Source organism: Callithrix jacchus, chromosome 9 (assembly GCF_049354715.1).
Source record: "Callithrix jacchus isolate 240 chromosome 9, calJac240_pri, whole genome shotgun sequence".
NCBI classification, from domain to species: domain Eukaryota; kingdom Metazoa; phylum Chordata; class Mammalia; order Primates; family Cebidae; genus Callithrix; species Callithrix jacchus.
In genome coordinates, this window is record NC_133510.1 from 21,715,941 (window position 1) to 21,741,335 (window position 25,395).

Consider the following 25,395-nt stretch of genomic DNA (forward strand, 5'->3'; position numbering starts at 1 on the left):
AGGCTGGGAAAGGTAGTGAGGGGCTGAGGAGAAGGTGGGGATGGTGAATGGGTACAAAAAATAGAAAAAGTTAGTAAAACCTACTATTGATAGCACAGTAGGGTGACTATAGTCAATAATAACTTAAGTATATATTTTTAAAGAAGTTAAAGAATGTAATTGGATTGTTAACACAAAGGATAAATGCTTGAGGGGATGGAAACCCCATTCTCCAGGATGTGCTTATTTCACATTGCACACTTGTATCAAAACATCTCATGTACTCCATAAATATATATACCTACCAGGTACTCACAGACATTTTAAGAAATAAATTTAAAAAGTTTATGAACAAAGGGATAACTGCACCACCATGCTTATAGCAACACTATTCACAATAGCCAAGATAAGAAATCAACCTAAGTGTCCATCAGTGGATGAATGAATAAATAAACATGGTATGAATATATACACAATGGAATACTATTCAGTCCTAAAAAAGAATGAAATCTTACTATTTGCAGCAACATGGATAGCCTGAATGACATTATGTTATGCAGAATAAGCCAGGCACCAAAAGACAAATATCACATGTTCTCACTTGCAACAGGGAGCTAAAAAAGTCATCTCATGGAGCTAGAGAGTAAATGATAGTTACCTGAGGCTGGGAAGGGTATGTGTGTGGTGGGCAGGCAGGATGAAGAGAGGTAGGTTAATAGGTACAAACATACAGTTAAACAGAAAAAATAAGCTCTAGTGTTCAATAGCACAGTAGGATGACTATAGTTAAAAACAACATATTGTATATTTTAAAATAGCTAGAAGAGAAGATTTGAAATGTTATCAACACAGAGAAATGATAAATGTTTGAGGCGAAAGATACCCTAAATACCCTGACTTGATCATTTACAGTCATGCAGCATTCTACGCATGAGTCAAAACAAAATATGTACCCCGTAAATATGTACACACATTATAGATCAGTAAAGATAATTTAAAAAGAGAATAGTGTATTGGGAGAACAAGCTTCCAGAAAACAACAGGTAAAATCCAAATTGGAAGATCTTCTCTGAAAAAAGATTGTGATTATTTGTAAATCGTAACTTTATGTCGACCTACATTAAAAGGGAGAATAGAATTATGAAAGTTTAAAATAAAAAGTTAAAATATCAGAGCTTAATGAGTCTTTAAGATACAATTCAATATCTTATCCACGCATCTTGGAAAGAATGTATAGACTAAGAAATGAATATGTTGAAAACAAGGAAGCCCGAAGACCAATAATGTATCTGAGTCAGGGAATCCAACTCTTATAAAATTGTACTACATAGGTAGTTGTATGCGAATTTTTTCTTTGTATCAGTTTAAAGTTGTCTAATAAAAACTTTGGTCTTAGAGAAGGAATCTACAAGGCAATTCTTGACATCTTTAAAATAATGTAAACCATAAGCCCAGACCTCTGGATGAGGTTTATTGATTCTAATATTATTGGGACTGAATTTACATAAATAAGTCTTTCAGGTAAAAATGAGTATTTCAGTCATCTTGGGAACTAATTTTTGAGAAATTGGGTGATTCAACGTAAGGGTTTATTTATTTAAATAAATAACTGAATTCTTATTATTTTCTCCTAAACTGATTTGACGTCTTTTTGTAGAATTGTAGTATTGACTAGTGGTTTGATGAAACTGACTTCAGGAAAATTTGGGTAAATATTAGAAAATTAGGTTTCATGAGAAATTAGGTTTCTTGAGAAAAAAATAGTTTTCTTGAGAAAACAGGTTTGATCCCACAAAAAGATATTAAAAATGAAAATTGAGAATATGACGTATAGTTAGCTCTAAAAAAGTGAGAAATGAATACTCTGTCATAAACACACTGATTAAGAAAAAAGAGGGCATATTAGAGAACCCGGGTGGTTTCTTTTACAGGAAGCCCTGGTTTGGGTATCTTACCAGAACAGACCACTCCAACATCTTCATGGTGACTGCAGAAAGTATTTCCCCACCCACTGTGCCTGCATGACCAGAGATCTGACTCATCTCCATTACAGGAAACATCACTGAGCCAAATTCTTCCATATCCTGTAGAAGCATTTCCCAGACCCATGCCAATGATAGAAGATGGACAGTCCAGCTGGCTACACACCACAGCTGCTGCATTATAGTTCCAACCGTCATCACACACTGTGCCCCATCGTCTTTGAAAGTACACCTCCAGTCTTCCTGAGCAGCGGGTGCTGCCGCCCACCAGCCTCAGGCCCCAAGTATCATTACCTGCATCAAGAACAATGAAGCAAGTAGTTAATGGGTGTGATGGTTTATGTGTCAACTCAGCTGGGTATGATACCAAGTTATGTAGTCAAACACCAGTCTAGATGGTGCTGTGAAGGTATTTTTTTTAGATGTGATTAACATTTAAATCAGCAGACTTTGAGGACAGCAGATCATTCTCTATAATGTGAGTGGGCCTCATTCAATCAGTTGAAGATCTTAAGAGAAAAGACTAAAGTCCTCCACACTTTCTTGAGATTCAAGCCTACAACATAGCTCTTCTCTGGAGTCTGCTGGCCTCCCCGCAGATTTTGGACTTATTTCCCCACCCACTGTATAAGCCCCCATAATTTCTTATGCAATTGATGAAACCAATTCCTTAAAATACATCTGTCTCTCTCACCCTCTCTCTACGTACATATATATATATATACACATACACACATGCATGCATGCACACACACACACACACACACACAGAGAGAGAGAGAGAGACTCACATTCTATTGGTTTTGTTTTCCCAGAGATCCCTGAATAACACAGATTTTGGTACTAATAGTGGTTCTAGAGGAACAAAATCTTAGGGGTGAGTTTTATGAATTAATGCTATAATTCATGACTTGATTCTAGAATTGATTCTCTAATCTGATAAAAATTGAATGACACTAATGGTTTATATCCTGTAGTAAAGAGGGCACTGATAGTCCATGGCATGATGTGGCAATAGATATATACAAAATATCATCATTAGATGCTCCTAATCAAATACTTATAGGAGGCAAAGTTCTGGGAGAACATATTTGATACCTTAGGACATTTTTGTCAAATTTACAAGCATAATGAGATTGGCTGGCTGCTCCCAAATGCACTGGACAAAATAGGGAAAGAAAAGGATGAGCTTAGTTCAAATTCCCAGCTGAACCGCAATATGACCTGCAAGATTTTACGTCTCCCGGAAAGGAACTAGTATCTCTTACAGCCACAGAACTGAGATTGCTGAAATCCCTCATCTGGTAAGGAGCTAAATTCTCAACCTCACAGGATGTCTACTGTTAAAGTGAGGGCTTTGACTGGGACGGAATAGAATTCTGAAAATTGGGATGGGTTCATATGGGAAGACCCAGTGAGGTTGGGAACATTGAAACCCTAAATTCAACTGTTTCACCTTTAACAGTAGAGACAACCATCCTCCTCTGTATGAGAGTATTAACCCACTGTGCTTGAAGCAATTAAATCTCCACTGAGATAACCACCTTGAAAGGCACTCCTGATTCTCCTTAGCACCCATCCCATCAACCCTCTTTACATCTAGACGCAAGTCCCAGTAGGCTCCAAAAAGTGAGGTACAAAATGTCTCATGTGGACACAAACAACCATGACTTTTCCAATTTGCACAGAGAGAAATCAGAATATATGTGGGAATGAATATTAAGGATGTGAGATGATGCTGGAAGGAACATAAAGTTGGATCAGGATGAATTTACTGATAAGTCTAGTTTCTAGCAGAAACTAGACTTAATGATGCAGCTCAGGGTTGGTTAGAAAGGCTCTAATAGTTTGTTGGACAGACATGGACCCAACGGTGGCATTCCCTTAGTGTAGTTAAAAGGCTGAGCCGCTTCTGTGTATAGTAGGGAAACGGATACAAAGGGCCATCTACTAATTTCTTACTTTACCTGTATAAGTGGAAGAGTTCCAGGTGAAGTGAACTGAAGTCTAATGTAAGGACAGAGACATGGTCCCTCAATTAATTTCCATATTTGAGCCAGTTTATAGGCCCAGAAGGCCTTCCTGTGAGGACTATTATTTCTCTTGTTAGGAAAGAATAAACAAGAACAAGTCTTACCTGAGCAGGATACAATCACATCCTCTCTGTGTATACAATTATGCTTTCCCCATCCACAGTGTTCACAGTCCCAGATATTTAACTCATTTCCGATGCAAGAAACATCATCCAGCCAGATAGGTCCATATGCTTCTTCAAAATAGCCCACACCTGTCATATGGATAGGCTGTCCACATCCCAGTTGTTTACACACAACAGCTGCATTCCTTGTGCTCCATCTGTCATGACACACAGTTCCCCACGCTCCTTGGTATTTCACCTCTAATCTCCCATAACAGGCACTGTCATCCCCTACGAGCCTTAGGTCCAGATCTGACTTATCTGCAAGCAAGACAAAGATCACATATTTGAGATTGAATGAGAGGGTCTTTTCAGAAGACTAAAGATGATATTTTCTTCACTGTTTAAATTCGTCACTATAAGACTTTGCCTAATAGGTGATACTTCTGGATAAAGCTTCATTTGATAATTTTTTATTCAATTTTTGGAGAGAAGGTGTCCCTAAAGCATGAAACAACAAAAGCAAATTTACTGAAGCAAAGCCTGGGGAACATTATAAAGCCTCCAAGAATGACTACTTTGGATAAATGGGCAACGTGGAGGCATGCAGAGGAGTTCTTTGAGGTATGGATATATTCAGGAGGAAACTCCGGCAGTTTTCTGCAGTGGAGTTCAGCATTAGCACCAAAGCTCAAACCCACATAGTCTCCATTTTAGTGTGTCCACCTATGTTTTATAAGGTCAAGGGAAGCATATGTACATGAAACTGCCCTTTCATAAAATAAATTCCTTTCTTAAATCTCAATGTTTCCAATGTTCATAGCACTTGAGAAATTTTGAGAAAATTTGACAATCTTTTCTTTCCTTTTTTCCTTCCTTCCTTCCTCTCCTTTCATTCTTCTTCTTCCTTTCTTTCCTCATTTTCTTTCTCTTTTTCATTCTATTTCTTTCTTCTTTCTCTTTACTTTTTCTCTCCCTCTTTATTTTCTTTTTCTTTCTCTCTCTCTCCCTCCCTCCCCTCCCTCCCTCCCTTCTTTCTTTCTTTCTTTCTTTTTTTTTTTGAGAGGGAGTTTCGCTCTTGTTACCCAGGCTGGAGTGCAATGGCACTATCTCGGCTCACCACAACCTCCATCTTCTGGGTTCAAGCAATTCTCCTGCCTCAGCCTCCCGAGTAGCTGGGACTACAGGCATGCACCACCACGCCCAGCTAATTTTTGTATTTTTAGTAGAGACAAGGTTTCACCTTGTTGACCAGGATGGTCTTGATCTCTTGACCTCGTGATCCATCTGCCTCGGCCTCCCAAAGTGCTGGGATTACAGGCTTGAGCCACCGTGCCTGGCCTCATTTCTCTTTCTTTCTTTCTGTTCTTTCTTTCTTTTCTTTCTTTCTTTCTTTCTTTCTTTCTTTCTTTCTTTCTTTCTTTCTTTCTTTCTCTTTCTTTTCTTTCTTTCTTTCTTTCTTTCTTTCTTCCTTCCTTCCTTCTTTCTTTCTTCCTTCCTTCTTTCTTTTTCTTTCTTTTCTTTCTTTCCTTTCTTGCTCTTTCTTTTTTTCTCTCTCCCTCCCTCTTTCTTTCTTTCTTTCTCTCTCCCTCCCTCCCTTCTTTCCCTCCCTCCCTCTCTCCCTCCTCTTTCTCTCTCCTTTCTTTCTTTTTCTCTTTATTTCTTTCCTTCTTTCTCTCTTTCCCTTTCTTTTCTTTTTCTTCCTTTCTTTCTTCTCTTTCTTTCTTCTTTCTTTCTTTTTCTTTCTTTCTTCTTTCTTTCTTTCTTTCTTTCTTTCTTTTCTTTCTTTCTTTCTTTCTTCTTCCTTTCAAGGGTCTCACTTTGCCACCCAGCCCAGAGTGCTGTGGCATAGTCTTGGCTCACTACAACCTCTGCCTCCAGGGTTCAAGGGATCCTCCCACCTCAGCCTCCCAAGTAGCTAAGACTACAGGCACACATCACCTCATCTAGCTATTTTCTGTAGTTTTAGTACAGGCAGGGTTTTGCCATGTTGCCCAGGTTAGTCTAGAACTCCTGACCTCCTTTAGACCTCTCAAAGTGCCAGGGTTACAGGCATAAGCCACCGTGCCCAGCTAAGAAATATTTTACTATGCAGCTACTACTATGATATATGAAAGTTATAGTAGTTTATAATGGATCACTTTAAAAATTCTAAAAGCTTTCCAATTCCTTCACTGGCCATCCAGAATGACAACTCTTCCATGTGTATCTAATAATTTCACATTCTATTCAACCTAGTATGTGTGTGTGTATTTAAAAACACAGTATTTAAGGATTGCATAGTATACCATCATATAGAAATATAGAGATGCTGGCCGGGCGCGGTGGCTCAAGCCTGTAATCCCAGCACTTTGGGAGGCCGAGGTGGGTGGATCACGAGGTCAAGAGATCGAGACTATCTTGGTCAACATGGTGAAACCCCGTCTCTACTAAAAGTACAAAAGAATTAGCTGGCATGGTGGTGCGTGCCTGTAATCCCAGCTACTCAGGAGGCTGAGGCAGGAGAATTGCCTGAACCCAGGAGGTGGAGGTTGTGGTGAGCCGAGATCGCGCCATTTTCCAGCCTGGGTAACGAGCGAAACTCCGTCTCAAAAAAAAAAAAAAAAAAAAAAGAAGAAGTATAGAGATGCTGTAAGTCATTTAATCAAGACACAATTCTTGGTTACTTATGGTTAATTTTTTATTTTCACAAATTATGCTGCCACGGACATCCTTACACATGATGTTTTGAGTATTTCACCAAGTACTTCCATATTTAATTGAAACCAATGTATTCAGTGTAGGTTAAATGTATGGGTGTATGAACAGATATATGTATGTTTATATATAACATATATAATTTCCAGATATACTAAATAAAAATTCATAGAACCAAAGCAAAGAAAAAAGTTAAATTCCTGATGCAAATAAATATATAAATGTAGTGTGTTCCAGTCTAGTGTAGGATAACTAGATAGTATAATGATATAATTTCTTTGCAAATCAAACTAATTTATACTTATACTGTGTTTTAAGGGACTGGGTTTTTCTATGTTGCCCAGGCTGGAGTGGAGTGGCTATTTACAGGTGTCTATCTCTAGCTCCTGGGCTCAAGTGATATCCCTGCCTCAGCCTCCTTAGTTACTGGGACAACAGACATGTGCCACTATGCCTGGCCAATTCATAGGTCTAATATTACCTTAAAAATTCTAATTTTAATCCATATTTAGAAGAATAAAAAAGTAGCAAGGAATTTTATGAAAAATAAGAATACTTTGGGAATATAGATCTCAGTACATATTAGCCTATAAAAAGCTACAGTAGTTAAAATATGAAGGTTCTAAAAATAGAAGAGGGGGATCATGTATTTTACAAAGAGACTCTACAAAATACACAGAGTTCTTACACATTATGAAGACAAAGACATCACACAATAGAAAATGGCCAAAAGAACTAGAAATACTAACACATAAACAAATACAAATAAGTTGGCAATAAAGAACTGGGAAAAAGCTCTCATTTGTTATCAAGGAGGTAAGACTTTTGAGCATTGACTTTGGAGCTAAAACAATCCATATTTGAATTCCTGCTTCACTACTGCCCTTACAGCTGAGTGACCTGGTTGAGTTATTTTTTCTCAGTACCTTCTATTTCCTCACTGTAAAATATAGATTAGAATAGTAACCCCCCTCCTGGGATTCCATGAGGATTCCATGAACCCATATATATAAACTAATAGAACACTGCCTAGCACACCATAAATATTCAATAAATGTTAATTAATATTATTATATTTTAAAAATCAGATTAGAAGTGATTCTAAAAGATGAAAATATTCAGTGTTAATATGATATAGTGGAATAATGGGGAACTGAAATTGAGTAAAAAAAGAAAATGCAATTTTTAGAGGATAATGTGTCAATATATATCCAAGATTTTTAAAAAGGATGCATATGCTTTTACATGACAATTTCATTTTAAGTATTTGGCAAACTACATAATCAAGTATGAAAAATGTATTTCTCAGTATGTCAGGTAAAAACATATCTTTAACAGTAAAAATTTAAAAACCTTTTAAAACTTATGAGAATAGTTACATAAATTATAGTACATTTATGCAGTATATTAAGTAGGCTTTAACAATAAGACAGATTAATAACAGCCATATGGGATATGTCTGTGGTGTATTGTTCAGTAAAAAGGGCACACACACACACACACACACACACACAAAATCCAGAAACATAAACAACCAAAAGATCATGAAAGAATTAAATGAATATGGTAGCATTGTGTGTGTATTATAAAAATTATTTTAAATTTTTTGTATTTTGACCTTTTCACTGGGTTTATAATTTCAAAAATTAGTTTCCAAAAAGCAATCTTTAAAATGTTTTATATCAATCTATAAGAAAGAGAAAAGTCACAGTCTGCCTACAGCGGCTTTGCTGAGCTGCCACCGGCTCTGCCCAGCTGCTGTGTAAACTTCCCTACAATTTTATTTACACAGGCAAGGTTAGACTGCCTCAGTAATGTATCAAAATGGCAGAATCAAATTCACACATAACAATATTAACCTTAAAGGTAAATGGTCTAAATGTCTCAATCAAAAGACACAGACTGGCAAACTGGATAAAGAGTCAAGATTCATCAGTGTTCTGTATTCAGGAGACCCATCTCACATGCAAAGACACACATAGGTTCAAAAAAAGGGATGGAGAAGGATTTACCAAACAAATGGAAAGCAAAAAAGAGCAGGGGTTGCAATCCTAGTCTCTGATAAAACAGACTTTAAAGCAACAAAGATCAAAAGAGACAAAGAAGGGCACTACATAATGGTAAAGGGATCAATGCAACAAGAAGAGATAACTATCCTCAATACACATGCACCCAATACAGGAGCACTCAGATTCATAAAGGAAGTTCTCAATGAGCTACAAAGAGAGTTAGACTCCCACATAATAATAGTGGGAGGCTTAAACATTCCACCATCAATATTAGACAGACCAACAAGATAGAGAATTAACAAAGATATCCAGAACTTGAACTCAGATCTGGATCAAGCAGACCTAATAGACATCTACAAAACTCTCCATCCCAAATCAACAGAATATACATTCTTCTCGTCATCACAGCCCACTTACTCTAAAACTGACCATATAATTGGAAGTAAATAACTCCTCAGCAAATGCAAAAGAATGGAAATCACAACAAACAGTCTGTCAGACCACAGGGCAATCAAATTAGAACTCAGGATTAAGAAACTCACTCAAAACTGCACAACTACATGGAAACTGAATGACCTGCTCCTGAATGACTACTGGATAAATAATGAAATGAAGGCAGAAATAAAGATGTTCTTGAAACCAATGAGAATGAAGACACAATGAGAATGAAGACACACTGCTTTAAATGTGTCCCAGATTCTGGGAGGTACAGGCCAAAATCCTTATGTTGTATTCATTTTTTCAGCCAAGTTATAATAATTGTCTGGAAAAAAATTTTTTAATTATGTATATTCAGGGAATAAAAGTTCAGTTTGGCTACATTGATATATTGCATTATGGTGAAATCAGGGCCTTCAATCCATCTTGGAAAAAATTGGTTTTAGAAAAAATTTATGTCATGGAAAATTCTGAATATAGAAATTCATCAAATTAATTCCATAAAGAATTTATTAATAAAGCCAGAAAAATTAGAATAAAAAAAAATGTCCCAGATTCTGGGACACATTTAAAGCAGTGTCTAGAGGGAAATTTATAGCACTAAATGCCCACATGAGAAGCAAGGAAAGTCCTGACATCTTCAGAAAAAAAGGAATAAGAAAAAGACAAGTGAGAAAAGTTCTAAAATAGACACCCTAACATCACAATTAAAAGAACTAGAGAATCAAGATCAAATAACTTCAAAAGCTATCAGAAGATAAGAAATAACTAAGATCAGAGTACAACAGAAGGAGATAGAGACACAAAAAACCCTTCAAAAAACCAATGAATACAGGAGCTGGTTTTTTGAAAAGGTCACAAAATAGATAGACCACTAACTAGACTAATAAAAAAGAAAAGAGAAGAATCAAATAGATGCAATAAAAAATGCTAAAGGGGAGATCACCATTGATTCCACAGAAACACAAACTACCATCAGAAATTACTACAAACACCTCTATGCATATAAACCAGTAAATATATAAGAAATGAATAAATTCCTGGACACTTATACCCTCCCAAGAGTAAACCAGGAAGAACTTGAATCCCTGAATAGACAAATAACAAGGTCTTAGGCTGAGGCAGCAATTAATAGCATACCAACCAAAAAAAGTCCAGGACCAGACAGATTCACAGCTGAATTCTACCAGAAGTACAAAGAGGAGCTGGTACTATTCCTTCTGAAACTATTCCAAAAAATACAAAAAGAGTGAATCCTATCTAACTCATTTTAGGAGACCAACATCATCCTAATACCAAAACCTCGCAGAGACACAACTAAAGAAGAAAATTTCAGGCCAATATGAATGATGAAGATTGATGTGAAAATCTTCAATAAAATGCTGGCAAACCAAATCCAACAGCACATCAAAAAGCTTTTCCATCATGATCAAGTTGGCTTCATCTCAAGGATGCAAGACTGGTTTAACATATGCAAATCTATAAACATAATCCATCACATAAACAGAACCAAAGACAAAAACCACGATTATCTCAATAGATGAAGAGAAGGCCTTCAACAAAATTCAACAGCCCTTTATGCTAAAAACTCTCAATAAACTAGGTAGCAATAGAAAATATCTCAAAAAAAAAGCTGTTTATGACAAACCCACAGCCAATTTAATACTGAATGGGCAAAAACTGAAAGCATTCCCTTTGAAAACTGACACAAGACAAGGGTGTCCTCTCTCACTACTCCTATTCAATATAGTATTGGAAGTTCTGGCCAGAGTGATCAAGCAAGAAAAAGAAATAAAGGGTATTCAATTAGGAAAAGAGGAAGTCAAATTCTCTCTATTTGCAGATGACATGGTTGTATATTTAGAAGACCCCATCATCTCAGCCCAAAATCTCCTTAAGCTGATAAGCAACTTCAGCAAAGTCTCAGGATACAAAATCAATGTGCAAAAGTCTCAAGCTTTCCTACACACCAATAACAGACTAACAAAGAACCAAATGATGAGCAAACTCCTATTCACAAATGCTATAAAGAGAATAAAATACCTAGGAATACAACTAACAGGGGATGCGAAGGACCTTTTCAAGAACAAACCACTGCTCAAGGAAATAAGAGAGGACACAAACAGATGGAAAAACATTCCATGCTCATGGTTAGGAAGAATCAATATCGTGAAAATGGCCATATAGCCCAAAGTAATTTATAAATTCAATGCTATCCCCATCAAGCTACCATCGACCTTCTTCACAGAACTGGAAAAAAACACCTTAAACTTCATATGGAACCAAAAGAGAGCCCACATAGCCAAGACAATCCTAAGCAAAAAGAATAAAGCTGGAGGCATCACACTACCTGACTTCAAACCAAAGCTACACTAACCAAAACAGCATGGTACTGGTACCCAAACAGAGATATAGACAAATGGAACAGAACAGAGGCCTTGGAAGCAACTCCACACATCTACAATCATCTGATCTTTGACAAACCTGGCAAAAATAAGTTTCCTGTTTAATAAATGGTGTTGGGAAAACTGGCTAGCCATATGCAGAAAGCTGAAACTGGACCCCTTCCTTACACCTTATACAAAAATTAACTCCAGGTGAATTAAATATTTAAACATAAGACCTAACACCATAAAAAACCTAGAAGAAAACCTAGGCAATACCATTCAGGATGTAGGTATAGGCAAAGACTTCATGACTAAAACACCAAAAGCAATGGCAACAAAAGCCAAAATAGATAAATGGGATCTAATTAAACTTAAGAACTTTTACACACCAAAGAAACCATCATTAGAGTGAACTGGCAACAAACAGAATGGGAGAAAATTTTTGCAATCTACCCATCTTACAAAGGGCTAATATCCAGAATCTTCAAAGAACTTAAACAGATTTACAATGAAAAAAAACAACCCCATCAAAAAGCGGGCAATGGATATGACCAGACACTTTCAGAATAAGACATTCACTGCACTCCAGCCTGGGTGACAGAATAAGGCCCTGTCTCAAAAAACAAAACAAAGCAAAAACAAAAACAAACAACAAAAGACATTTATGCAGCGAACAAACATATGAAAAAATGCTCATCATCACTGGTCATTAGGGATATGCAAATCAAAACCACATTGAGATACCATCTCATGCCAGTTAGAATGGCGATCATTAAAACATCTGGAGACAACAGATGCTGGAGAGGATGTGGTGAAACACGAATGCTTTTACACTGTTGGTGTGAGTGTAAATGAGTTCAACCATTGTGGAAGACAGTGTGGTGATTCCTCAAGGATCTTGAACTAGAAATACCATTTGATCCAGCAATCCTATTACTGGGTATATACCCAAAGGATTATAAATCATTGTATTATAAAGACACATGCACACGTATGTTCATTGCAGCGCTGTTTATGATAGCAAAGACTTGAAACCAGCCCAAATGACCATTAATGATAGATTGGATAAAGAAAATGTGGCACATATACACCAAGGAATACTATGCAGCTATAAAAAGTATGAATTCATGTCCTTTGCAGAGACATGGATGAAGCTGAAAACCATCATTCTCAGCAAATTGACACAAGAACAGAAATAAACAATGTATATTATTATATTAAAAAGTTAAAAAGCAGCAGAAAAACTGTTAACAAAACTGTAAATTAGTACAACCCATTAGTTTTATATGAAGAGAGATTTCCCAATTATTTCAGAGATACAGATTATAGTCATACAATGATATCAGCTGCATCTGATTTCAGGGGAGATTGCTAGTGAGAAGAAACTCTCTTTTTACAATGTGCATTTGAAAAATTTTTTGTGCAGCTTAAGAGTATTTTGGGGATATTTTTTAAGATCCACAAAACCTTTTCTTCAAGCTATTAAGTGTTTCTACCTCCCAACAAATTATTTCTAAAAATTCAAATGTGTACACTCTCATGATCTTTGAACCTCACCAGAACAAATTACTCCAGCATCTGATCTTCGGAAGCATGGTCGCCTTGGTTTTCCATCATATATGCAGTCCCAGAGAGCAGACTCATTTCCAGTGCAAGATATGCTGTTTATCCAAATGTCTTTAGCTTCTTGACGAGGTTGAGCATGACGACTGCCAAAGACAGTAACTGGACATCCTAGCTGTTTACAAACCACAAGGGCTTGTTCATTATTCCAGTTCTGGTCACATATTGTCCACCACTGTTCATGGATTCTCACCTCTACTCTCCCTGAACAATTGTCACTTCCATCTGCCAGTCGCAAATCCAAATTTGCTCCATCTAGAATGAAGTCATAGAGAAACGTCTGAATTGGGTTTGGGACAAAATCATCAGCGTCCCTCTCCTCCAACCCCTGCCATGTGAAAATTAGATGTATCCTTCATATACTGAGAAAAGTAAAGACTGAAAACGCATTTTGTTTTAAAATTTCAAAAAGAAGACTTCAATACTGAAGTGCTTGCTAGTCTTTATGAAAACTATCTTTTTTAAACATGAAAATTGAAATTATAAACCTGAGAAACTTGCTTTAGCCTTGCCAAAATTTAAGGAACTAAACATTACAATGAAAAGCCTTATAATCCTATATATCATTAATTACACTGATTTTCAGAATATTAGAGTGATCATTTTTAACCCAGTAAAATAAACTGTCGGGAAATACTTGCATGTTAGCAACTTCAGAAAGAAAAGGGACAGAAGTGTGCAATTAGGAAAAAATCCCTCATGGATTTAAATAGAAACATGTTCTCTCTCATACTGTTTTCTATGAAGAAGCAAATCTTTGCTTATAAAATATATTTGTTGTAGGAAATGAAATTTGTTCAGTGGTAAATTTTGAAGGAACTGTGTGTTTTTGCTCCATCAGCACACACATCACTTACTTGTTTGTGTTCCTGTGACTCTACTTTTTCATGCATGCAAATAAATATATTAAATAACCCCAAGAAAGTGAAAATGTGAAGAATTCTTCTTGAAATAATTGAGGAAAGAAGATATCATTTCTATGTCTTACCTCCTCCCATTATTCAAGCTTTTCATATATCATTACAAAAATACAATTTGCTATCTAGTGAGAAATCTGATTCACATTGAAGAGGTTAGTATTGGAAGATTTAGAGGTTTATTTTCCTATAAATAATGTGAGCCATAATGGCGATAATAATCATACCTGTATCTATTGAGAACTTCCTGGTTGCCTGGCACATTTTAGGTGTTTTCCCTGCACTATTTTATTTAATGCTGTTATCTTAGTCATGATATAAGAAATCTGCAACTTGGAGATTGATATGTGCAGAGTTACATAACTTTCAAGCGACAGATTTTAGACTGTGAAACTGTGAACTGGTTTTGTTTGTTTAAAAAAGTCCTCTGACTACAGGCCTGAAGAGAAGGCCAATGTATCTAACTACCTATCTTCCCGTGTGTGGCCATACACATCTGTTTTCACTGTTGGGACTGTTTTCAAACCTTGTTTTCACATCCACATCATTCTTCATGGCCCTTCCTTACTCTTCCAGAGGCACACAGTTCCAGAAATTCTAGAGTCTGAATAGCAATTAGTCTTATAGTTGGAGATGTTATATCAAGTCAGAAGTACACTGTTATGAATTCACTTTATTATAAGAAAATTTATCAAAATAATTAAGATTCTCTCTCTCTTCCTGTTTCCCCCTCCCTTCTCTCATTTCTCTCATCTTCTCATGTCTCCTTTTCTCTACTAACTTTTCTCTACCTGTTTTCTTTCCATTTATGTAAAGAAAAATTTTTCTTATAAAAGGATGGATTGGTTAAATATACTTCAGAAAACTCTTTTGCATGGTGAAAGTGGTTGGTCCCCAAATAAAACTTGTAAGCAAACTAGTATAAAAAGAAAGAAAAAAATTAAATGATTTTTCTGAATATATTACCTTTCCCAAGAGTCCTATGAAAATGGCATGAAGCCTGTGGCTAAGGTACAGCTAAACCAATAAACCTCTTGCCTACATATGTTTTTCTATTTACCTCATTCCCTGCTGCATACTCTAGACTTAAGCAAAACTCTCCTTAAAAGATGTGACCTGATCTCAAATTCTATAGGAAATAAGATTAAGGCATCCTGTGTAAGGCTGGTAGAGCAAGATCAGTAATGCTTTACTAAAGAAGTCTCTTCCATCAAGACAAACTGACTCTCAGAGGAAATTAGTTGGCTCTACATCTAGAGATTCTCCTTTCCTAAGAATATTAGAAGTTGTGGGTTTAATCTTATTAAAAGAGCGAACAGGTTTCATTACATCTTTGAACATAAAATACTACTGTAAAAGAAATATGAGGGGATATTTTAACCGCTGATACACAAAACTATAAATAAACAGCGAGGGGTAACTTGCTTGTAGTTGAGAGTTGCAAACTAGAAAAGAAATGGCTGCTGGTAAAAATTTCACTAGTATAAGGTTCAAAGCAATTAGCAAAATCATACATTTTTAGATACGTACTCTTTGGAAATAGTTTATTATAATGGAAGGATATGCTAAAACAAACTCAATTATAACATAGAAAAATATAGTTGTGTCTACGAATATGCAAAGTAATTACACATTTTAAAATTATACTGAATACTAATGTAAGCCATACACTTGTATAGATTAATAGCAATTTTCACTAGATTAGATATTTTGTTGCACCAGTTAGAATTAAGTAAAATGGTGTTTGGGGGTTAAAAACCCAAGAGGTTTACCATGTAATATGCTGCCAAAAAAAAAATGCAAGCATGTTCTTCAAGGAAAAATGGAAAGTGTCAGTTCTTACACATCTCAATTGGTTGTCACTTCTTCAGGGTTTGGTCCTAGTTCTCCAAAAAAAGTACTTTTATCTGATGTAATCATGTGGGTGTAAGTCTTACCTGAGCAGATCACAGACACATCATTCTGATGAACACAGTGAAAATTTACGGTTCCGGAATGTTCGCAGTCCCAAAGAAAAGATTCATTACCGGAGCAGGAGACACCATCAAGCCATATAACACCAGACCCTGACTCCAAATGAGGCAAGCCAGCGAAATGAAGTGCAGTTCCACATCCCAACTGCTTGCATACGACATTGGCTGCAGCGTTGTCCCACTTATGGTGACATATGGTCCCCCACCTTCCTTGGATTTTCAGCTCTACTCTTCCCACACAGCGGTTGGTTCCACCTACAAGCCTTAGTTCAAGATCATTACTATCTGAAACAGAGATATAAACACAAAGCCAAGGTGAAGTTTTGAAACTTCAGATTCCAGATCCTGCTACTCAAATAAACACAAATATATAATAAACTGAGATTCAATGAATGTCTAATTCCTGCTTTTTAAAATTTTTGCACAAGTTTAATGTAATAGAATCTTTCCCAGGAAAGGATCATACTTTGATTTTGACAATCCACCAGAATCTCTGGCATTTGGGAAATAAAGCACAACAGAGAACAGAAATGTCTTTCTGATTGTGAGTTAAGAACAAATCAATCAAAAGTCAAGAATGCATGCAAATTTCTTGTCAAAACATGAGCCTTTGCTGGCTCTGAGTCTAACCAGGAAACATCCTAGAACTTATAATTGTGCATAAGAAGTGGCAATAAGATATCATTGTCATCACTGTCATCATCCTCTTTTTCCTACTTCAAAAATTTTTCTTCCTTTAAATGAACATTCAACTCCAACTTCTTCCAGTATAACTTCCAATTATTCATCTTACTGGAATTTACTCTCTTGAATGATAAAAATGAAAAATAAAGCTTCCGAAGGTGAAAGCAAGTGTAACCAGCCATAAATTATGAGCTTGTTATTTAATTAAAATACTGTTGATTTAATCCAAATCTCAGCCTTCCCTTATTTTTTCATATAACTTAGCAAAATTGACCACTACTTTATATATATAAATTTACCTATAAAAATATATATCTCAGCAAACTGACACAAGAACAGAAAATGAAACACCGCATATTCTCACTCATAGGTGGGTGATGAAAAATGAGAACACATGGACACAGAAAGGGGAGTACTAAACACTGGGGTCTATTGGGGGAAAAAGGGGAGGGCCAGTGGGAGGGGGAGGTGGGGAGGGATAGCCTGGGGAGAAATGCCAAATGTGGGTGAAGGGGAGAAGAAAAGCAAAGCACACTGCCATGTGTGTACCTACGCAACTGTCTTGCATGCTCTGCTCATGTACCCCAAAACCTAAAATCCAATAAAAAATTAAAAAAAAAATCTATATCTATAAATATGTATATTTATAATAAATTTATTATATATATAAAGTAGTGGTCAATTTTGCTAAGTGATATATATACTTATTATATATATTTATAATAAATCTATATATAAAAATCTATTATATATTATATATATTTATATATATAAATTTATTATATGTATATAAAGTAGTGGTAAATTTTATTATATATATATGTAGAGGTGAATTTTGCCAAGTGTAAAAATATATATGTACACACACAGTTGGCCTTTAGAATCTGTGGGTTTCATATCCATGGAGTCAACCAACCGCTGATTGAAACTTTGCATTTACTTGAATCTGTGTGTGTGAAACTGGCAGATACAGAAAGCCAACTAAGGGACTTGAGCATCTGCAGATTTTGGTATCCATGGAGTCCTGGAACCACACCCTGTGGATATGGTGACATGATTGTATGTGTGCATGTGTGTGTGTGTATGGATATGTGTATATATATATGTACACACTATATATATGTACACACTATATATACACACACAATACACGTAATATATTTATGTATGTATGTCTCAGAGATATTACCTGCTATATATTATATGTGTAATATATTCAGTCATATTCTCTAATTCTATAAAAGTTTTATTTTCTTCCACTGTTTGAAATGAATCTTTTCTGTCTCCTCATTATTGATATACATGGGGACTCCTAAAACGGAATTAATCTACACTGCCTACCTGTTACTTGAAATAAAGAAATAGAAAGTCATCTTTGGACATTAACTTAAACATTATGTTCCTTTTTCTAATTCTGTTCTGCATGCATTTTCTCTAATGCATCTTAAATAATACACCACCAAATTCTTTGCGTCAACACAACTACAATGCTACCTTAGCAAAAAACCTCGAAATAGACAATATAAAGGTATCGTATATTTAAAGTCCATCTTCATCCAAGGTAGAAATAACATTGGATGGTAAACACAGATGTAGATTAGCAGTTTGAGTAAAGACCGTAACCCTTTCCCACCATAACCATTTACTTGGATATGAAAATATCCTCTTTTTTTTTTTTAACTGATTCAACAACAAATTGTCTTTATTTTTAAACCAATTATTGGATACCAGAAGCAGCCTAGCTAATATAACTCCTTTGGATAAAAGTAGAAGTTTCACATTCCCACCATAGCCATTTACTTGGGTATTAAAATATCCTCTTTTTTTTTTTTAACTGATTCAACAACAAATTGTCTTTATTTTTAAACCAATTATTGGATACCAGAAGCAGCCTAGCTAATATGACTCCTTTGGATAAAAGTAGAAGTTTCACATTCACCTTTAATGTTATTTCACTTTCCAAAATTAATTTCCTGGCACCAAACAAGAACCCTGGTAAATGTATCACCTCAGCTGCAGACCACACATGCTCACAAGCGTGTCCCTCCATATATGGCTTTGAAGCCATATATGTGGCTTTCCAGCTTTCATGGGTGGCCAGGGGCTTTTGTGTGCTCTTCGAAGCCTTCACCCATCAGGCCTCTGTCCATATTTCCAGCCTGGGGACCCAATATTTGGCTCACAAGACCCAGGAAGGAGGGTCTCCAGCACGTGCAGCCCTGACCACACTGAGCTGCTCCCTTGGTGAGGGTGCAGGGGTGGGAGCAGTGTCTTCCTGCCTGTGGCTTCCTTCCAGCCTCTACCACCCCTGAGGGCCTCCTCCAAGGAGCAGGTGCTTCGATGTCCTTTACTGCCCACGCACAGGGCAGGGTGGGGGAGGAACTGGAACCCAGCCCACACTTCTGCCCCCACCTTGGCACCCCAAGGTTTCCTCTCAGGCCAAAAGGAGCATACAAAGTGAGCCCCTGTACACAGGTGGCTGGGATGTGTTCATCTTCCACACGGAGGCAAGTGCTGGGGATGAGGATGAATGCCTACACCAGTCACAGCTCTGACACTGCCTTGCTGAGTCATGCATCAGCCCTAATGCTTCCTGGAGGAGGAGACAAGCAGACAGGGTGCCCCAGAGAAGAGCTGTGTCACCAAAGGCCAGGACACCCATCTTTGGGTCACACTTGGCCATGCTTTGCTTTTGGCTTCAGTTTGTTTACTGAACAGAAGGGAGAAGAGCATTAACACTCCCCACCCTGGGCTGGGGTAAGGACGGAGGACACTGACTCAGATCAGGAAGTGGCCCTCACTGTGTAGAGTCTATGGCTGGGGACCAAAGTGGCACTGAGACTTGCCCGAAATTACATCACAGAGCTGGGGTGACTTTCTTACTCCCTGGCCCCAACCTGCTTTTCCATTTGTAGAACGCATGCTAGCTGTAGCAGCTGGGGGATCCAGGGCTGGCTGCAACTTGGCCTTCTGCAGCGGTGAGCTGAGGGTTATGCTGGACCTGCCAGAGGTCAGGTGACAACTGCTTCCCCTTTCAGTCTTGGTTGCTTGAGTGTATATTCTCAGTGGGCTAAATAAGACACGAGAGAGCTCAGCTCTCCAAGCATCCCCTTCCTCCTTGTCACATCAAGGCACTTTCAGAAGCTGCTGGACTCCAACTGGGGCTCAGCCACTGCATCGCCTGTGCTGTGCTGGCTCACCTCTTCCAAGGGTGTGGAAGCAAACCCAGGTCAAGCTGTGAGTGGTGCCTAGCACCCGGCCAGAGCCAGGTACCTGCCAGCTATTATTATTATGAGCCCAACTGCAACAGGAGAACACACATTGTGTGACGTTCAGCCACGGCCTGGCATTGGGCACCTCCCCATGCTCTGAGAATGCTATTTGGAGAAGCCCTTCTCCATCATCTCAGTCGCTTCTGGGTGCAAGAAGCGGCTAGCCAATGGTTCGATGTCGTCCAGCGTCAGGAGGCTCAGGGACCTCTCGTAATCCCTCTGTAGCTGTTCCAGGACCATGCTGGCATCTGCTGCGCTGAAGTGGTGGGCCAAGACTTTGGAGATCAGCTGCCAGACCTGAGGGGGTGGGGAGTCGGCCAGTCTCCGGCCAGAGCCTTCTGCTAGTGGCACCTTCTCCAGGGGTTTGACCACTAGGTTGAGCTTGGAGTTGGGCTCGATGCAATAATCCGAGAGTTGTTTCCCATCTGCCAGGGCCTTGCCCTTGAAGAGCAGCTGCTGCTGGCGCAGGGGGACGTTCAGCTTCTCTGACACCAGCTGCTTCAGCGTGGACACCAGCTCATCCTCCGGCACCTGCAGGCTGCACTGGCGGCCCTGCAGGCCTTCACCATCAGCTGCATGGCGGCTTCTAATTATTTAGAAGGGGAATTTCATCTCCCGCTTTTCTCCCACTTCTCCCAGTCTTTGCCTAGGTCTTCTAAGAATCCAAGAGTACATTGTCTATCTCTCCCTCTCTCACTCTCTCTCTTTCTCTCTCCCCAATTGCTAGTTTTGTCCCCATATCTCTGTTAAATGAGTGAGATTTTTTACAGATTATTTACCTTTATTTAATAAATTAACCTACAGTAAAATTGATTGGTTTTGTGATTTGTGTGTGTACAGTTCTATGAATTGTAATACATGCATTAATTTGTGTAACTATTACCATTGTAAGAATATAGAAATGTTTTACCCCATTCACTCATTTAAAGACAGTCACAGTGTATTATTATTTTAATATATTGCTAGATTCAAGAAATAGGATATCATATTAGCAATATTTTTAAACTCTTTATATTTTTGTATTTTTGTTGATACATACCAGTTATAAGTACTTTGGGGATACATGTGATATTCTTATACCTATATATAATGTGAAATATTCAAATTAGAGTAATTTGGATATCTGTCACCTCAAAAATTTATCTTTTCATTGTGGTGAGGACACTCCAAAATTTCTCTTCTATTTAGATGTTCTTTTTTTAATCTAAGAATTGATTAAGGAAATAGATTCCCAGAAATAATGTGGAACCCTAGGGTGTAGGCATACTCAGAGATTCACAATTGGGTATACCAGCTCTTTGAGTCAACACACTGCCTTTTGCTTTTGTTATTTTGAGCAGAGATCCTGTTACTTGCAAAAGCCTTTCCCTGCCTCAGTTTTGGACTTGTACTTTTTTAACTACCATGTCTAGAAAAGAGCATAAGATAAAAAGGGAGATAGTCAACGCCCAACATGGTTTGTTCCCCTTTTTCTCTCTTTGGTGCCCAACATCCAGTCATCCAAGGGAAAAAAAGAAATAAAGAAGAATGACACTTCTCATCGCTACTGCATGTATATATGACTTCTACGGAAGGTGAGATTATTGACGCCGTAGAGTAAGTTTATAAACCTAAAGATGGAATTAGCATTTTTCCAAGAAGAGATTATTATAGTGTTACATATTTTAAAAGAGATAGTCAACATATAGGGGATATAAATTCAAAATGTGTTTTTCTAAAGTAGGCATAAGAAAGGAAACTATGTATCTTTGTAAATATATTTTAGTGTGTTCAAAATTTCCTCATAAATTCTTATTTTTGTGTAATAATTTATGTAAATTAGTCTAATTGTAGCACACGAAGTTCAGCAACTAGCAACCCACCAAAAGAGACCCTCAGTAAACCCAGACTTTGAAAAGGTATCCTAAAGTAGCAGTTCCCAACCTTTTTGGCACCAAAGATTGATTTTATGGAAAAAAATTTTTCCACAAAAGAGGAGGGGAGTGGGGGGAATGCCGATGGTTCCAGGATAAAACTGTTCTGCCTCAGATAATCAGACATTAGATTCTCATAAGGAGTGCACAACCTAGATTCTCCAAATGCACTCCTGTGAGAATAGGGTTTGTGTTCCTGTGAGAATCTAATGCCCACGCTGATCTGTGAGAAGGTGGAGCTCTCTCAGTGATGCTCTCTTGCTGGTCTCTTACCTCCCGCTGTGTGGCACAGTCCCTAACATGCCATGACGGGAACCACTTCACAGCCCGGGGGTTGAGACCCCTGTCCTAAAGGGTGCATTTCTAGAAATAAGGAATAGAACAGACTAGCCTTTGAAGGAACTGAAGCCAAGATTCAATCTCTAACTGTGACTGAATTAAGGTTACCTGAGATTGCCTTCTGCCAAAAATATAAAATTATCCTACACCTAGTTGACTTTATTATTTTTCATGAATTGTGCATCTTACTCGCTTAGAAATAATAAAAGCATGGAGAAGATAACATGATTAAAAACCAAAAGAAAAAAAGACATAATCAACAGGAGGTATGAATTATCAGAAACAGATTGTAAATCACCATCCTTAATATGTACAACAAAATAAAAGGCAAGACAGAAAATTTAGGCAGAAAAATAAAAATAAAAATTATAAAAATAAACCAATTGAAGGTTCTAGAACTGAAAAATGCAGTTAATTAAATTAACAACACAATAGATTAGTTTAATAAAATTCATCAAAGAAAAAAGTATTAGCGTGCTGTAGGATACAAGCAGAATCAAGCAGAAAAAGACAAAATCATAGGAAATACAGTAGAAAAAGTTCCAAGAGGCACAAGGTAGGGAATAAAAAAACAAATATTCATGTAATTGCAGTTTCAGAGAGTAAAAAGATAAAGAATTCACACACAAAAAATTGAAAATATAGTAGCTATGGGCCAGCACAGTGGCTCATGCCTGTAATCCCAGCACTTTGGGAGACTGAGGTGGGCAGATCAGTGAAGGTCAGAGGTTCAGGACCAGCCTGGCCAACATGGTGAAACCCCGTCTCTACTGAAAATACAAAAATTTGCTGGGCGTGATGGTATGCACCTGTAATACCAGTTACTAGGGAGGCTGAGGGAGGAGGATCACTAGAATCCAGGAGGCAGAGGTTTCAGTGAGCCGAGATCATGCCACTGCATTCCAGCCTGGGCAACAGAGAGAGACTTCATCTCAAACTAAAAAATATATATGTGTTAAGAATTTGCCGAATATTAAGACTCTTCAAATATAGCCCCAGATTCAAGCATCATCATAAACTACAAGCATGAGAACACAAAGAAAATGACATCAAAGCACATAATGGTAAAATGGAAATTAAAAACAGAAACAAAAAAAACACTTTAAAAGCACCAAGAGACTAAGATGAGTTCCCTTCAGGGAAAATTCAATAAAAACGACAAATCCCTTTACAACAGAAAAGAAAAAAATCACAAAACCTGGAACAATACTTTCCAGAGAGTAAAAGGAATACAGAATAGCCTAAAATTCTGAGGTAATTCTTCAAGATGATATTGCTAGCTTTCCCTTTAAAAAATAAATCATTATGACAAATTTGAACGTAGATTTCCTTTTTAAAATTTCCATTTGTTGAAAGTCTTACTAAAACAGATAATTACAGTATCCAAATTATGATTACCATTATTATTCCCCTGATATGGTTTGGATGTTTTGTCTCCTCTGAATCTCAGGTTGAAATGTGATTCCCCAGTATTGAAAGTGGGGCCTGTGGGAGGTGTTCAGGTCATGGAGGTGGGTCTTTCATAAATGGCTTTGTGCCCTCCCTGCACTAATATGTTCTTGGGGAGCTGGTTGTTTAAAGAGCCTGGCACCTCCCCCCCCACCTTGCTCCCTTCTCTCTTGCTTACTCTTTCCACGTGATATGTTGACTTCTCTTTGGCCTTCTGCCATGATGGTAAATCTTCCAAGGTCATCACCAGAAGTCGTTGCTGGTTCCATGATTCATGTATAGCCTTCAGAACCATGAATCAAATAAACCTCTTTTCTTTATAAATTACCCAGTCTCAGGTATTCATTCATAGCAATGCAAATTGACTAATAAATCCTCCAATAACAGTGTTTGCACACCCAGAGGAGCTATTTATCTCCAAAGCAGGATGTATGAAACATCTATATATTCTTGGATTAAGCACTAACATTAGGATGAAAATTCACATTGACTATAGAGTGTTAACTCAGTTAATTACAAACAACTATTAGCATCCCAGTTCTGATGACACACAGTTCCCCACTGATCCTAGACATTAACATTTCCCACTTCTTCACATCGGTTACTTCCATTCACTGTCTCTAACAATTCCTTTCTATCTTAAAAATAGACACAAGTCTAGGTCATAAGTGAGACCAAGGAGAACAAGTCTTCCTGGATTTGAAAACATCATTTATCTACTTATTTCTATTGAACATGCCTTTCTGACTCAAAGGACTTATGGCTTTAATGCTAAAATATTGCACTCTCAATTCATTTTACTAGGAACAACTGTTCATTCATTTCTAAAACAAAAGGAATTCAATAAATGATGTATTCATTCACTTAAGAACACATAAATCTTTCGGCTGAAGCTTGTAAGATTTCTTGTATATTAGAGGAAAATAGACCCCCAGGAAATGGGTTTGAAGATATATCTGTGGGACACTCTCATACTGTTTTAGGCAGAACACCAAAATTACATAAGTAATTAAAGAATCTTTCATAATACAATTCTTGGTCAAAAGATAAAAAAAGAATTGAAATAATCTTCCCATAAAGAACCATTTGAAATGGAACATAAAATTTCGATGGAATAAATGTTAACTACTTGTAAATGCATAATAAAAATAATTTTAGAAACATGCAAATTCTAATCACAATGATATGATTGTAATCTTAAAAAGGAAAAGATAAATTATAGTGCAAAAACATTGCACACTATCTGGAGAGTGTAAAAAGAGAAAGATCACAGGGAAAAAAATGTGTATTGCAAGTATGATATCAACATAGAGGCAAGCCAAAAGAACATAAGCCAGATGGCAGAAAGACCTTATATCTCCCACATAAAGAGCAATTTTAACAATCATTTTTGAATCAAAATATTTTTATGGGATCCTAGAGGTACATATAAGAAGTTCAAACACCTTGATGGAGCAAAATATAAATGAAAATAGACATACTGAAGAGGATAAAAAGAACATTTTCACTTTCCCTATATCACTCTTCTCCTAGGCAGCACAGCTTATGACCAAGAGAGACCCCCTTAGTACAATTTCTCCCATGGGAGAAGATGGA

The 25,395-nt window shown here is 37.2% G+C and overlaps 1 protein-coding gene and 1 pseudogene across 1 annotated transcript in view; both read right to left on the reverse strand.

Moving 5' to 3' along the window:
- Window positions 1-25,395, reverse strand: part of CD163L1 (CD163 molecule like 1) — a 106,173-nt gene that overhangs the window by 64,014 nt on the left and 16,764 nt on the right. Inside the window, exons 5-8 of the mRNA XM_002752290.6 lie at window positions 16,107-16,427; window positions 13,187-13,507; window positions 4,099-4,419; window positions 1,935-2,255 (exon numbers count right to left, since the gene is read on the reverse strand). Coding sequence (XP_002752336.4) covers window positions 1,935-2,255; window positions 4,099-4,419; window positions 13,187-13,507; window positions 16,107-16,427 — 1,284 coding nt within the window. The remainder of the gene's footprint in view (window positions 1-1,934; window positions 2,256-4,098; window positions 4,420-13,186; window positions 13,508-16,106; window positions 16,428-25,395) is intronic.
- On the reverse strand, window positions 18,522-24,094 carry LOC118144420 (ubiquitin-like protein 4A pseudogene; annotated as a pseudogene).